At 41.9% G+C, this 16,147-nt stretch overlaps 1 protein-coding gene across 1 annotated transcript; it reads left to right on the plus strand.

Annotated features, from left to right (window-relative positions):
* Positions 1 to 504: 504 nt before the first annotated feature.
* On the plus strand, positions 505 to 15,191 carry cry-dash (cryptochrome DASH). The gene is given in 6 exon segments (XM_064949941.1): positions 505 to 669; positions 5,569 to 5,607; positions 5,609 to 5,727; positions 9,943 to 10,036; positions 13,692 to 13,822; positions 14,476 to 15,191. Coding segments are annotated over 6 exon segments (705 nt in total). The 5' UTR covers positions 505 to 606; the 3' UTR covers positions 14,735 to 15,191.
* The last annotated feature ends 956 nt before the right edge of the window (positions 15,192 to 16,147 follow it).

A 16,147-nucleotide genomic window follows, 5' to 3' on the forward strand; every position in this document is an offset into this window, starting at 1 on the left:
ATATTGGGCTCTACAGCCCTGTTTCATGCGTGCACAATCCAGAGGTATCAGCCTACTTACTCAGTGACACCCACAGAACACAACTGTGTTGAGTTTACTTAAGAACCTTGACACTAATATTTGTGTAAACTCTTTTGAATTGTAATCTGTTTGTGTCACTGAGTAGGCTGACACCCCATTGAATTGGTGTCCACTCCACAGGTAAGGCTGTACAGTCCAATATCCAAGACAACCAGTGTGTGTATTTCCCCAATTCAATTATGCAGTCTAATACAGCCAGTGGGATTTAAAATGGTAGTTTTTTTACTGTTTGTCAAATTGAGTAAATATAGTATTTATTTTTTTAAGTTGTGTAATAACATTCCAACTGTGTTTAAATATGGCATTATTCCACTATTTTATTAATTTGGATCAGTTTCAATGGGGGGGGGGGGGGTTATTTTGAAGGCAAACCACACGTTCCACTGTTGTGCCTCATCCTTATTGTGGCTAGCTTCACACAAGTCAAGCCCAGCTGTGTCTGCATGCAGCATCGGCCACATAACCACGCCGGGAGAGTAGTGCACTCGACCCATCTACTATCGCAGACGTGTTTAACTGTAGAATATGTCTACCTCACGGACAGTCATATGTTTGCTGAGAAATGACTTGCGTCTTCACGACAATGAGGTAAGTTGATTCTAAATTAGATCAGAAATGTGTCTAGTAGTCTTGGAACAAAACGATTCCAAAATGTGTACCGCTGACTTGTTCAATGTGATACAATGTTGCGCTTTCTCTTCACTAATGTAAAGTATATTTGGTTTTATCGTGCATTCTCTGATCATTTTATTTCTTCCCATCTGACACCAATAAACAGAAAAAAAATGCTAAAATCTTCTTGTGGTATAATGGCGGTCCGCAAACAAACATTATGCCGGTCAAACACTACACGATTTCGCCACGTTTTTTGCCATCCCAGACGAATAGACATGATCGAGGTGAAATCCTGTTTCCTTGGGCTGGAAATAGTTGCCTGGGTCCCCAAACTGCTTGTTCCGGTCTAACGTAACGTAACGTAGCGGCAGTAAAATACATGTCTGAAACTAGGGCTGAGGTACAAACACTTAAGACACACCCTCGCCTTGTGCCCTTGGGGGAATCCCCGTCACCATATTGGGGGTGGTCCAAATGATTAACCAAACAAGGGAAGTTTGCAACATATACCCCTCAGACCTCGTTTTTGGTCGGTTTTGCGAGTGTACAATTATGTTCACTCCGGGGCCTGAAACTCCCCAGAATTTAATTCCAATGATTGTACATCAACGTCGCGAAAAGTTAAAAACATCAATGGAGAAGTCAATTTAAGTGTAAGTAAAAACGAATGTAAATAAGTTAGAAATTGGGCTGCATATGACGGCTTGTAACACATTTTCCTCCTTCAGAAGCTCCAGCTAGGCAGGCTGTTATTTATCTAATTAATTTACCAGCTATATTAATCATTATATATTTAATGTAAGTAGACATGCACTCATAATTGACTGTAGAGCATATAAAGCACTCACAAGCTAAAAATCAGTCAAGAAAAAAAATAAATCGGTCAAGAATCTCTGCATAACTTAACTATTAAACTGGTCATGTGTGTCAATGTGAAACGCATATTTTCATGGCAGTGGCGGTCCATTTAAAAACAATCCTTCCTCCATCGCCCCTCGCCCTGCAACGGTACACTCGTCAGACGTCATCAGAAGTGTCAACTTAATTTGAGGGCTGGGGGGGATAGGGTGTGTCTTCAGGGGATAGGGTGTGTCTCTTTTGTGTGTGTTTGGACTGCACGTAGATCACTCTACTACACACTGGTCTTGAAGAAGAAGAAATGTCAGGGGAGGTTCTCTTCAATTCGGTAAACGTGGAGGAGTTGTTCGGATGGAGTTTTGCCACAGAGTTTCTAAACCCAGAGGCTTAACAACTTGAGTCTTCAGGGAAAGCTTGCCAAACAGGCCGGGGTTGGAGAAGTGAGAAATTATTTTTTAGTTAACTTTCTTAATCTAAAGGCACAACCTAGATTCTAATATTTTAAGTAGTTGAACATGTTATTACTCCAACCTTGTGAAAGTGACAAAGTGACACATTTTTATTTTCATCAAAAACAACTTTTATATTGAAGTAGTGCCTTTTGATTTGACAAACAGTTTGGCACGAGACCACGGTTCAATGACGTGTTTCTGTGCATGAGCTTCGCTAGCCAACGTCGCCATGAGACAACGCCTACAAGTGTGATCAGGGATTTCTATTGGAGAAGCAGTTTTAGCCTATCTTCATAGTATACGGTCTTAGGTGTAAAGTCCAAAAGCGGAAGTCCTGTCACAGGCCCTCTTTCCTATTGGTCAGTTCTATCTGGGATCTCTACCATTTAAAAGGTAGATTTCAATGGGGTAGGGACGTCCCAAGGATACCGGATAGCACGGACCATTTCCCCTGAAAACCGGAACATCTGCTTATTGGGGACTCGGCAGCACTGAGGGTATAATAAGAACCAACTGTGCACCAGCACGCCGTGCACACAGGTAGGTGCACGAGCAGTGATGACATCATCACAACACATTTAAGTGTGTGCCCTCAGGCCACTACTGTACTACCACATATCGACAACAAAAAATCTATGTGTACGTGTGTGTATAGTGCGTATGTTATTGTGGATGTGTCTGTGCCAATGTTTTTTTATCTGTTTTATCTGTTTTTAAAATCGGATTCAGTTACTTGATGTGGAATAGAGTTCCATGTAGTCATGGCTCTATGTAGTACTGTGCGCCTCCCATAGTCTGCTCTGAACTTGGGGACTGTAAAGAGACCTCTCATGGCATGTCTTGTGGGGTATGCATGGGTGTCTGAGCTGTGTGCCAGTAGCTCGGTGCGTTCTGCATGTCTCACAAATACAAGTAGTGATGAAGTTAATCTCTCCTCCACTTTGAGCCAGGAGAGATTGACATGCGTAAAATGTTAGCTCTGTGTACATCCAAGGACCCGCCGTGCTGCCCTGTTCTGAGACAATTGCAATTTTCCCATGTCCCTCTGTCACCTCACCACATGACTAAACAGTAATCTAGGTGTGACAACTAGGGCCTGTAGGACCTGCTTTGTTGATAGTTAATAAGGTAGAAACCAGGGCCTGTAGGACCTGCCTTGTTGATAGTTAATAAGGTAGAAACTAGGGCCTGTAGGACCTGCCTTGTTGATAGTGTTGTTAAGAAGGTAGAAACTCGGGCCTGTAGGACTTGCCTTGTTGATTAGTGCTGTTAAGAAGGTAGAAACTAGGACCTGATAGTGTTGTTAAAAAGGTAGAAACTTGGGCCTGTAGGACCTGCCTTGTTGATAGTGTTGTTAAGAAGGACCTGTAGGACCTGCCTTGTTGATAGTTAATAAGGTAGAAACTAGGGGCCTGTAGGACCTGCCTTGTTGATAGTGTTGTTAAGAAGGTAGAAACTCGGGCCTGTAGGACCTACCTTGTTGATAGTTAATAAGGTAGAAACTAGGGCCTGTAGGACCTGCCTTGTTGATAGTGCTGTTAAGAAGGTAGAAACTAGGGCCTGTAGGACCTGCCTTGTTGATAGTGTTGTTAAGAAGGTAGATAGGACCTGCCTTGTTGATAGTGCTGTTAAGAAGGTAGAAACTAGGACCTGTAGGACCTGCCTTGTTGACAGTGTTGTTAAGAAGATAGAAACTAGGGCCTGTAGGACCTGCCTTGTTGATAGTGCTGTTAAGAAGGTAGAAACTAGGGCCTGTAGGACCTGCCTTGTTGACAGTGTTGTTAAGAAGGTAGAAACTAGGGCCTGTAGGACCTGCCTTGTTGATAGTGCTGTTAAGAAGGTAGAAACTAGGGCTTGTAGGACCTGCCTTGTTGACAGTGTTGTTAAGAAGGTAGAGTAGCGCTTTATTATGGACAGACTTCTCCCCATCTTAGCTACTGTTGTATCAATATGTTTTGACCATGACAGTTTACAATCCAGGGTTACTCCAAGCAGTTTAGTCACCTCAACTTGCTCAATTTCCACATTATTCATTACAATATTTAGTTTTTTAAATATTTAGGACTAACTTATTCCTTGCCACACATTCGGAAACTAACTGCAGTTATTTGTTAAGTGTTGAAGTCATTTCAGCCTTACTCAAAGCCAGTGGAATGTCGTTAGTAAAAAATTGAAAAAAGTAAGGGGCCTAAACAGCTGCCTTGGGAAATTCCTGATCCTACCTGGATTATTTTTGAGAGGCTTCCATTAAAGAACCCTCTGTGTTCTGTTAGACCGGTAACTCTTTATCCACATTATAGCAGGTGGTGTAAAGCCATAACACATGTTTTTCCAGTGGCAGACTATGATTCATAATGTCAAACGCCACAATGAAGTCTAACAAAACTGCCCCTACAATCTTTTTATCATCAATTTCTCTCAGCCAATCATCAGTCATTTGTGTAGGTGTTGTGATTGTTAAATGTCCTTCCCTATAAGCGTGATTGTTAAATGTCCTTCCCTATAAGCGTGCTGAAATTCTGTCAATTTCTTTACAGTAAAATATCATTGTACCTGGTCAAACAATTTTTTTCCATAAGTTTACTAAGGGTTGGTTTAAGCAGATTGGTTAGCTATTTGAGCCAGTAAAGGGGGCTTTACTATTCTTCTATTAGGTAGGGGTGCTGTTCGCTTAGCTTCCCTCCACTTCAGCTTCCCTCCAGGCCTGAGGGGGCACATTTTCTAGTAGGTTTGGATTGAACATATGGCGAATAGGAGATGCATTATCGTCCTCTATTATCCTCAGTGATTTTCCATCCAAGTTGTCAGACCCCGGTGGCTTGTCATTGTTGATAGACAACATTAATTTGTTCACCTCTTCCACACGTACTTTATGAAACAATCATTAAAGTAGTTGTCAATATCGTCTGATGGAGCTGAGGTTACATGTTTGTGTTCCAACAGCTTTTTACTATTATTCTTTATATCGTTTATTTTTGTTTCATAGTATAGTTTAAAAAATATATATTTATATTGCTGGTTAGCTAGCCAGCTAAAGATAATTAAGTGAGCATGTGATGAGGACAGGGCTGCTTGCTTGGTGAAGTTTACTTGTGATTATTTACTTTTTAAAATACGCTGTCATTGGCTGTGGCAAGCTACTCACCGTCAAACCACCATGCCCACTCACTCGTCGTGATTTACAGGCTGAATGATGTTCAATGAGCAGCTCGTAGAGCGTCTTCTATCTGTGGAATAAATACAGACACAAATATTTTTTTGTAACCCCTGTGTTATCCAGCTGTTTCACTGGGCCCCCTACTCTATTGTAACCCCTGTGTTATCCAGCTGTTTCACTGGGCCCTCTACTCTATTGTAACCCCTGTGTTATCCAGCTGTTTCACTGGGCCCTCTACTCTATTGTAACCCCTGTGTTATCCAGCTGTTTCACTGGGCCCTCTACTCTATTGCAAGCCCTGTGTTATCCAGCTGTTTCACAGGGCCCCCTACTCTATTGCAAGCCCTGTGTTATCCAGCTGTTTCACTGGGCCCCCTACTCTATTGTAACCCCTGTGTTATCCAGGTGTTTCACTGGGCCCAGAGGAATGCTGAACACATTGTAACCCCTGTGTTATCCAGCTGGTTTCACTGGGGGCCAACTCTACTCTACCGGCCCCTTCCGCCTGCGCTTCCTACTGGACAGCATCCAGGACCTCAGGACCAGTTTGATACAGAGAGGCAGGTGAGAGGAGCTGAGCTGAGCCACAACCATACCATAACACACCACAACCATACCGCACCACATCATAACCATGCTGTACCACACCATAACATACCACACTATAACCATAATGTACCATAGCATAACCATAATGTACCACTCCATACCATAATGTACCATAACCACATACAGTGCCATAACCATAATGTACCATACCCATGTATCACACCATACCACACCTTAACCATGCCATATCCATAATGTACCACACCATAACCGTCACGTACCATAACCACATACCACACCATAACAGCAATGTACCACAACATAGCCATAATGTTATCCAGCTGTGTGCCACTCCATAACCACTGTACCACACCATAATGTACCATTGTAATGTACCACACCATAGCGATGATATGCCGCTCCATACCCATAATGTACCATACCACACACCACACCATATCCACCATGTACCATACCACTCCATAACCATACAATACCACACCATAGCCAGAATGTACCATACCACACCAATGTACCATAACCCTGTAATGTATCATCACCATGTACCACATTTCACTGGGCCCCCCATAACCATAATGTACCATACTACATACCACACCATAACTGCAATATCCAGCATAATGTTACCACATCAGGGCCCCCTACACCATACAATACATTGCAAGCCCTGTGTTATCCAGCTGTTTCATGCCATAGGCAAGGTTAAATAAAATAAATAATTACAACACCATACCCAAACCGTACCATACTACTCCATAACCATACAGTACCACACCATAGCCATAATGTACCATATCACACCATAGCCATAATGTACCATATCACACCATAATGCATCATAACCATAATGTACCACACCATAACCATACCATACCACCATGTACCATACCTTACCATAGCTAACCATAATGTACCACACCATAACACAATGTACCATTCCATACCACACCGTAACCATACTGTACCACACCAAAACCATAATGTGCCATACCATAACCATAATGTACCATACAACACTATAACCATACGTACCATAATGTACAACAGCCGCTATTTAAGCAATTTCCCCCTACAGTGTCATTCTACATAATCGGACAGCAATCCAGGACCAATCAGTCAGTACCACATCAATTGAGTTGATTATTTATTTACTAGCAAGCTAAAAGGATAATGAAGGAGCTGAGCTATTGATTAGAACTTAGTACAATGAAACAGGTCCCTAGTGGACCAACACATCATAACCATGCTGTACTAAGTTCTAATCATACCACCTATAACCATAATGTACCACAACATGGGGATTTAATGTAAGAGAGAAATATACATTTGGGTGCATTTGTCACATACAGTGCTTGTATTTTATTTATTTATACCAGTCAAGCCCTCCCTAACCTAGGCCACAGCGCCTCCCCAACCTCCCGGTCGCGCCGGATATAGCCTGGGCCAACCCATGTATCACACCATACCACACCTTAACCATGCCATATCCATAATGTACCACACCATAACCGTCACGTACCATAACCACATACCACACCATAACAGCAATGTACCACAACATAACCACAATGTACCTTTGTCTTAGTGGTCTGTTTCCTCCTTGTTCCGAAAGTGGACTTCTGAGGACAGCCATGTGCCACTCCATAACCATAATGTACCATACCATAATGTACCACACCATAATGTACCATTGTAATGTACCACACCATAGCGATGATATGCCGCTCCATACCCATATTGGTAATGATGTTTAAATAATGCAAAAACAAAGTGTTGGAGAGGAAAGTAAAAGTGCAATATGTGCCATAGAAAGCCAACATTTCAGTTCATTGCTCAGAACATGAGAACATATGAAAGTTGGTGGTTCCTTTTAACACACCAATATTCTGGGTTGTAGTTAATATAGTATTTATAGGACCATGTACCATACTTTAACCATGTCCCACAAAACCTTGTACCAGTGTAACAGTATACTCCGTCCCCCTCCATAACCATACAATACCACACCATAGCCAGAATGTACCATACCACACCATAACCACCATGTACCATAACCACATACCACACCATAGCCATAATGTACCATATCACACCATAGCCATAATGTACCATATCACACCATAATGCATCATAACCATAATGTACCACACCATAACCATACCATACCACCATGTACCATACTACTTGGAACCATAGCTAACCATAATGTACCACACCATAACACAATGTACCATTCCATACCAGTTAAATAAAAGGTAACCATATGTAAAAAAGATAATGTACCACACCAAAACCATAATAGATTTTGCCATACCATAACCATAATTACCATACAACACTATAACCATTAAGGGAACACTTAAACAACACAATGTAACTCCAAGTCAAATGTACAACAGCATGCTATTTAAGACACCCCCAAATTTCCCCCTACAGTGTCATTTTGAACGTGCTTTCACTCATAGTGGTAGCAAACGGTCACAAACACAAGTCCCACCAATCAGCTCATCCAGGATAGCACATCAATCAATTGGCAAGAGTTTTGATTATTTATTTACTAGCAAGGCGCTACCAGGAAAGGCCATACATCAGGAGATGTAAGATACAACCCAGCAGCAGGACCGCTATCTGATTAGAACTTAGTACAATGAAACAGGTCCCTAGCAAAATGACCTCCAACACAAATGTGCATGTGTCTGCTAACGGTCAGAAACAGACTCCATGAGGGTGGTATGAGGGCCCACGTCCACAGGTGGGGGTTGTTTACAGACCAGACCGTGCAGGACGTTTGGCATTTGCAAATTCGCCACTGGTGCCTTGTGCATTTTCACAGATGAAAGCAGGTTCATTTATTGAGCACATGTGACAGTCTTTACCCCTTTTTCTCCCCAGCATTCAGTCATGATCCAATTTTTTGGGGGTAGCTACAGCCCTCAATGTGCTTGACAAGGTAGCCTCAGGACTGCCATTAGGTGAAAGTCATGAGATCCTCCGAGACCCCTTGTGAGACCAAGCCGCACTGGTGCTTCGGTTGGCCCTACAGGTTCCTCCTAATGCGGAAGCAAGCTGGACCTATGTGTCGGAGTTCCTGCAAACAAGGCATTGATGCTTTGGACTGGCCCGCCCGTTCCCCAGACCTGAATCCAATTGAGCACATCTGGGACATAATCTCTCGCTCCATCCACCAACGCCACAGGGTCATAACCATAATGTGCCATAACGTACCATGTCATAGCTTTATGTATCATATACCAGTCAAGCTATAATAACCCACCATAACCATAATGTGCCATAACCTTTATATACCACACCAAAGCCACCGGATGTACCCCGGTATATACCACACCAAAGCCACCGGATGTACTATAACCCTTATTCACCATTCCAGGGTCTCTGGTACCAGCATGGCGCCACAATGTAACACACCATTACCATCATGTATCCGGGTTAGGCCAGAGATCATTGTTTTAACATATAACCTTCATTTATCCGAACTGCTGCTCTTATGTACCACTTCATAATATAATGACCATAATTACCGTAAGGTCTTCATTTATCACACCATACCCATTATGTACCGTTTCCATTCTCATGATGTATGCACATCTCCAAAATGGTTACTTAGGTGTAATCTCATACCCATAATGTACCTCACAATGTCACCATATCCATTTGTCTAACCGTGATGTATCACATCATAACCACAATGTACTGTACCATAACCTAATGTACCACACCATAACCATAAGTGGACTTTGAGTCAGACAGTCATACCCTGATGCTCCTCAGGGCTCTAACAGTGTAGGAATGTCTTAATCTCTCCAGCTCTAGTATATATATCACACCATACCCATAATGTATAGTGATAATAACTGGGTGGTTCAGGACACACCTGGGCTTCTCAGCTTTTCATTAGCATAGATCTGAAGGTTCAGTGCCTAATTCAGTGCCTTTTTATATGCCCGTTGAAGACACATTTTTTATAAAGATTATTTTAATGTATGGTTTCAAATGAGCATTTATTTCAAACACTTTGTTACTTGTCTTGAAAGCGCTATACTATACTATTGCCTTAGTTACTATTGTTTACATTAACAGAGCTGTCATCCCATTCTGTTTCTACGAGAGAGAGATGACTAATCCACTACCCAGGATGCAGCTTGCTCTCAGACAGTGTTAACTGGGGCTGCTGTGTGTTTTTTCTTCCAGCACCCTGGTGGTGAGACGGGGCAGGCCACAGGAGGTGGTTGGTGACCTCATTAAGCAGCTAGGTTCTGTTAGCGCTGTGGCCTTCCATGAAGAGGTTAGTAACTTAGTACACAACATATTAACTCTTATCACCGCTAGCTACATCATATCTATCAATATATGTATCTTACTCACCACTATAGATACTGTATCTAATACATTTATTTAAATTGACTGATTTCCTTATTTGAAAGGAAACTGTTACGTTTATATTTTTGTTCATTGTATACAGTACCAATCAAAAGTACACCTACTCATTCAAGGGTTTTTCTTTATTTTTACTATTTTCTACATTTTAGAATAATAGTGAAGACAGTCAAATAATATTACTAAAAAATATTCATGAAATCACAAGTGCAATATTGCAAAACACAGCTTAGCCTTTTGTTAATCCACCTGTCGTCTCAATTATGCTTTACAGCGAAAGCAATCCAAGCGTTTGTGTAAGTTTATCGATCGCATGACAAAACATTAAGTACACTTAGCATCAGGTAGCTTGGTCACGAAAATCAGAAAAGCAATCAAATTAATCGTTTACCTTTGATCTTCGGATGTTTTCACTCACGAGACTCCCAGTTACACAACAAATGTTCCTTTTGTTCCATAAAGATTATTTTTATATCCAAAATACCTCAGTTTGTTTGGCGCATTATGTTCAGAAATCCACAGGAAAGAGCGGTCACGACAACGCAGACAAATTCCAAATAATATCCATAATGTCCACAGAAACATGTCAAACGTTTTTTTATAATCAATCCTCAGGTTGTTTTTAAAATATATATTTGATAATATATCAACCGGGAGTGATGGTTTTTCAATAGGACAGGGAGAAACAATGGCCGCTTTACTCTGTTGCGCAAAACTCACTCTGAGAGCCCCCACCTATCCACTTACGCAATGTGATCTTTGTGGCTCATTTTTCAAAATAAAAGCCTGAAACTATGTCTAAAGACTGTTGACACCGTAGGGAAGACATAGAAAAAGGAATCTGGTTGATATCCCTTTAAATTGAGGATAGGCATGCATAGGAACAAAGGTTTCAAAATAAGAGGCACTGTTTTCTATCCTAATCTGTCAATTATATGCATATTCTAGCATCTGGTCCTGGGAAATAGGCCGTTTACTTTGGGAACTTTATTTTTCCAAACATAAAAATAGTGCCCCCTGGTTTCAAGAGGTTATTAAGTGTGCTTTGAATTCTAAATAAATCACTGACAGTGTCACCAGCAAAGCTCCCCCACACCATCACACCTTCTCCTCCATGCTTCACGGTGGGAACCACACATCAGTTCACTAGGTAAATCAGTTAAGAACACATTCTCCTCCATGCTTCACGGTGTGAACCACACATCAGTTCACTAGGTAAATCAGTTAAGAACACATTCTTAATTTCAATGACGGCCAGGAACGGTGGGTTAACTGCCTCGTTCAGGGGCAGAATGACAGATTTTCAGTTTGTCAGCTTGGGGGATCCAATCTTGCAACCTTACAGTCAACTAGTCCAACGCAATAACGACCTGCCTCTCTCTCGTTGCACTCCACAAGGAGACTGCCTGTTATGCGAATGCAGTAAGCCAAGGTAAGTTGCTAGCTAGTATTAAACTTATCTTGTAAAAAACAATCAATCATAATCACTATTTAACTACACATGGTTGATGATATTACTAGATATTATCTAGCGTGTCCTGCGTTGCATATAATCTAAGTATCCAAATATCTGACTGAGCGGTGGTAGGCAGAAGCAGGCGTTTAAACATTCAGTCAAACAGCACTTTCGTACATTTTGCCAGCAGCTCTTCGTTGTGCTTCAAGCATTGTTTAGGACTTCAAGCCTATCAACTCCCGAGATGAGGCTGGTGTAACCGAAGTGAAATGGCTAGCTAGTTAGTGCGCGCTAATAGCGTTTCAAATGTCACTCACTCTGAGCCTTCTAGTAGTTGTTCCCCTTGCTCTGCATGGGTCACGCTGCTTTGAGGATGGCTGTTGTCATTGTGTTGCTGGTTCGAGCCCAGGGAGGAGCGAGGAGAGGGACGGAAGCTATACTCTTACACTGGCAATACTAAAGTGCCTATAAGAACATCCAATAGTCAAAGGTCAATGAAATACAAATGGTATAATCGACCATAATCGACCTCTACTCTGAAGCAAACTGATAGAGACATACCCCAAGCGACTTACAGCTGTAATCGCAGCAAAAGGTGGCGCTACAAACTATTAACTTAAGGGGGCTGAATAATTTTGCACGCCCAATTTTTCAGTTTTTGATTTGTTAAAAAAGTTTGAAATATCCAATAAATGTCGTTCCACTTCATGATTGTGTCCCACTTGTTGTTGATTCTTCACAAAAAATACAGTTTTATATCTTTATGTTTGAAGCCTGAAATGTAGCAAAAGGTCGCAAAGTTCAAGGGGGCCGAATACTTTCGCAAGGCACTGTATATATGTTAAATCGGCCGATTAATCGGTATCTGCTTTTTGGGTCTCTAATAATCGGTATCGGCGTTGAAAAACCATAATCGACCTCTACTCTGAAGCATTTATTTGGACTGCAATCTGAGGTGCAGTTAATTGCTAATTTCTGAGGCTGGTAACTCTAATGAACTAATCCTCTGCAGCAGAGGTAAACCTGGGTCTTCCTTTCCTATGGTTGTCCTCATGAGAGCCAGTTTTATCGTAGCACTTGATGGTTTTTGCAAATGCACTTGAAATATTCCGTATTGACTGACCTTGATGTCTTAAAGTAATGATGGACTGTTGTTTCTCTTTACTTATTTGAGCTGTTTTTGCCATAATATGGACTTGGTATTTTACCAAAGAGGGCTATCTTCTGTATACCAACCCTACCTTGTCACAACACAACTGATTGGCTCAAAGGCATTAAGAAGAAAATAAATTCCACAAATCAACTTTAAGAACGCACACCTGTTAATTGCAATGTATTCCAAGTAACTATCTCATGAAGCTGGATGAGAGAATGCCAATAGTTTGCCGAGCTGTCATCAAGGCAAAGGGTGGCTATTTGAAGAATCTCAAATATAAAACATATTTTGATTTGTTATTTCATTGTTTTGATGTCTTCACTATTATTCAGCAGTGTAGAAAATACTAAAAATGAAGGAAAACCCTTGAATGAGTAGGTGTCCAATCCTTTCTCACATCTCTATCATGCTATATCTCTAACATTCTATATCATTCTATATCTATATCATCCTTTATCTATATATCACGTCACTCTATCAGCCTATATCTAGGTATATATATCTATAGATCTCTCCACCTTAGTAGTCCAGGTCTCTCCTGGTTAAATTAAATCCGAGAGTATAGACTTATACATGGGTTGATAGTTTACCAACAAATCTGACGAGTGCGCAACTGTGGGGCAAACAGACAAGGTTGGCTTAAATTGTGGACAAGATGTGAACTAAATTTAGTCTCTAACACATCTGCAGAATGAGTACTTATTGTCTTTCATTCATCATTAAGGTTGTTGGTTTGCTAGCTAGAGAACTTTAGCTATATTAGTATAGATCTTAGTCAAAACGCCTCAAAACAAGTCATGGTATCAAGAACAAGATGGAACTAGCTGAAACGAGTCACTTACGATTCCTCACATGGCAGTTGCTTGTCATTGTTGCTAGAGATCTGACCATTCAGAATCACACTCCTTCCGTCCTTATCAATGTGTTGTGCTGTCTTATCCACTTCTGTAGGTGGTGCCAGAGGACCAGCAGGTGGAGAGAGGAGTGAGGGATATTTGTTCTCAGATGAAGGTTAAAGTTCACACCTGCTGGGGGTCGACACTATACCACCGAGACGACCTCCCTTTCAACCACCTATCCAGGTGAGAGAAGACCACAGGGGTCAAGATCAAGTTCATTTGATTTTATTCATGTGACAGAGAAAGTAGTCCTCTGAGATTGGGCTGCTCAGCGCAGGCTCTCTGCCTGGATAATCACTACAATATGAAGTCAGGCTCTCACTGCCTGGATAATCACTACAATATGAAGTCAGGCTCTCTGCCTGGATAATCACTACAATATGAAGTCAGGCTCTCACTGCCTGGATAATCACTACAATATCAAGTCAGGCTCTCTGCCTGGATAATCACTACAATATGAAGTCAGGCTCTCACTGCCTGGATAATCACAACAATATCAAGTCAGGCTCTCTGCCTGGATAATCACTACAATATCAAGTCAGGCTCTCACTGCCTGGATAATCACTACAATATCAAGTCAGGCTCTCACTGCCTGGATAATCACTACAATATCAAGTCAGGCTCTCACTGCCTGTTTAATCACTACAATATCAAGTCAGGCTCTCACTGCCTGGATAATCACTACAATATCAAGTCAGGCTCTCACTACCTGGATAATCACTACAATATCAAGTCAGGCTCGCCTGTGATAGGTTGCCTGACATGTAACCCTGCTCTATTCTCTCCTGTGATAGGTTGCATGACTTGTAACCCTGCTCTATCCTCTCCTGTGATAGGCTGCCTGACGTATACACCCAGTTCAGGAAGGCAGTGGAAACCCAGGGCAGGGTGAGGCCGGTCTTGCCCACCCTAGACCAGCTGAAGCCTCTCCCCCCTGGGTCAGGTCTGGATGAAGGCCTCATCCCCTCCCCAGAAGACCTGGAGCAGACAGATACTGTGAGGGACCCTCGCTCTGCCTTCCCCTGCAGCGGGGGAGAGACTCAGGCCCTGGCCAGACTACAGCACTACTTCTGGGACACGGTGAGTACATTTTAGTAATGTATCCAGAACAACTTACAGTTAGCGCATTCATCTTCAGATGGCGAGGTGAGACGGCCACTTCTCTGTCACAGCAAGGAGGACACTTTCCTCAATAAAGCTGCTACGTTCTCATAATGTAGGTTAGGGTCCAGTAGTATTCTGTTGTAATGTAGGTTAGGGTCCGGTATTGTTCTGTTGTAATGTAGGTTAGGGTCCGGTATTGTTCTGTTATAATGTAGGTTAGGGTCCGGTATTGTTCTGTTGTTGTAATGTCGGTTAGGGTCCGGTATTTTTCTGTTGTAATGTAGGTTAGGGTCCGGTATTGTTCTGTTATAATGTAGGTTAGGGTCCGGTATTGTTCTGTTATAATGTCGGTTAGGGTCCGGTAGTGTTCTGTTATAATGTAGGTTAGGGTCCGGTATTGATCTGTTGTAATGTAGGTTAGGGTCCGGTAGTGTTCTGTTATAATGTCGGTTAGGGTCCAGTAGTGTTCTGTTATAATGTAGGTTAGGGTCCGGTATTGATCTGTTGTAATGTAGGTTAGGGTCCGGTATTGTTCTGTTATAATGTAGGTTAGGGTCCGGTAGTGTTCTGTTGTAATGTCGGTTAGGGTCCGGTATTGTTCTGTTATAATGTAGGTTAGGGTCCGGTAGTGTTCTGTTATAATGTAGGTTAGGGTCCGGTATTGTTCTGTTATAATGTAGGTTAGGGTCCGGTAGTGTTCTGTTATAATGTAGGTTAGGGTCCGGTATTGTTCTGTTGTAATGTAGGTTAGGGTCCGGTAGTGTTCTGTTATAATGTAGGTTAGGGTCCGGTAGTGTTCTGTTATAATGTAGGTTAGGGTCCGGTAGTGTTCTGTTATAATGTAGGTTAGGGTCCGGTAGTGTTCTGTTATAATGTAGTTCTGTTAGGGGTCCGGTATTGTTCTGTTTTAATGTAGGTTCGGGTCCAGTAGTGTTCTGTTATAATGTAGGTTAGGGTCCGGTAGTGTTCTGTTGTAATGTAGGTTAGGGTCCGGTAGTGTTCTGTTGTAATGTCGGTTAGGGTCCGGTAGTGTTCTGTTATAATGTAGGTTAAGGTCCGGTAGTGTTCTGTTATAATGTAGGTTAGGGTCCGGTAGTGTAGGGTCGGTATTGTTCTAATGTAGGTTAGGGTCCGGTATTGTTCTGTTATAATGTAGGTTAGGGTCCGGTTAGGGTCCGGTATTGTTCTGTTATAATGTAGGTTAGGGTCCGGTATTGTTCTGTTATAATGTAGGTTAGGGTCCGGTATTGTTCTGTTATAATGTAGGTTAGGGTCCGGTAGTGTTCTGTTATAATGTCGGTTAGGGTCCGGTATTGTTCTGTTATAATGTAGGTTAGGGTCCGGTAGTGTTCTGTTATAATGTAGGTTGGGGTCCGGTAGTGTTCTGTTATAATGTAATGGTTA

The sequence above is a fragment of the Oncorhynchus masou genome, chromosome 30 (assembly GCF_036934945.1).
Source record: "Oncorhynchus masou masou isolate Uvic2021 chromosome 30, UVic_Omas_1.1, whole genome shotgun sequence".
NCBI lineage: Eukaryota > Metazoa > Chordata > Actinopteri > Salmoniformes > Salmonidae > Oncorhynchus > Oncorhynchus masou.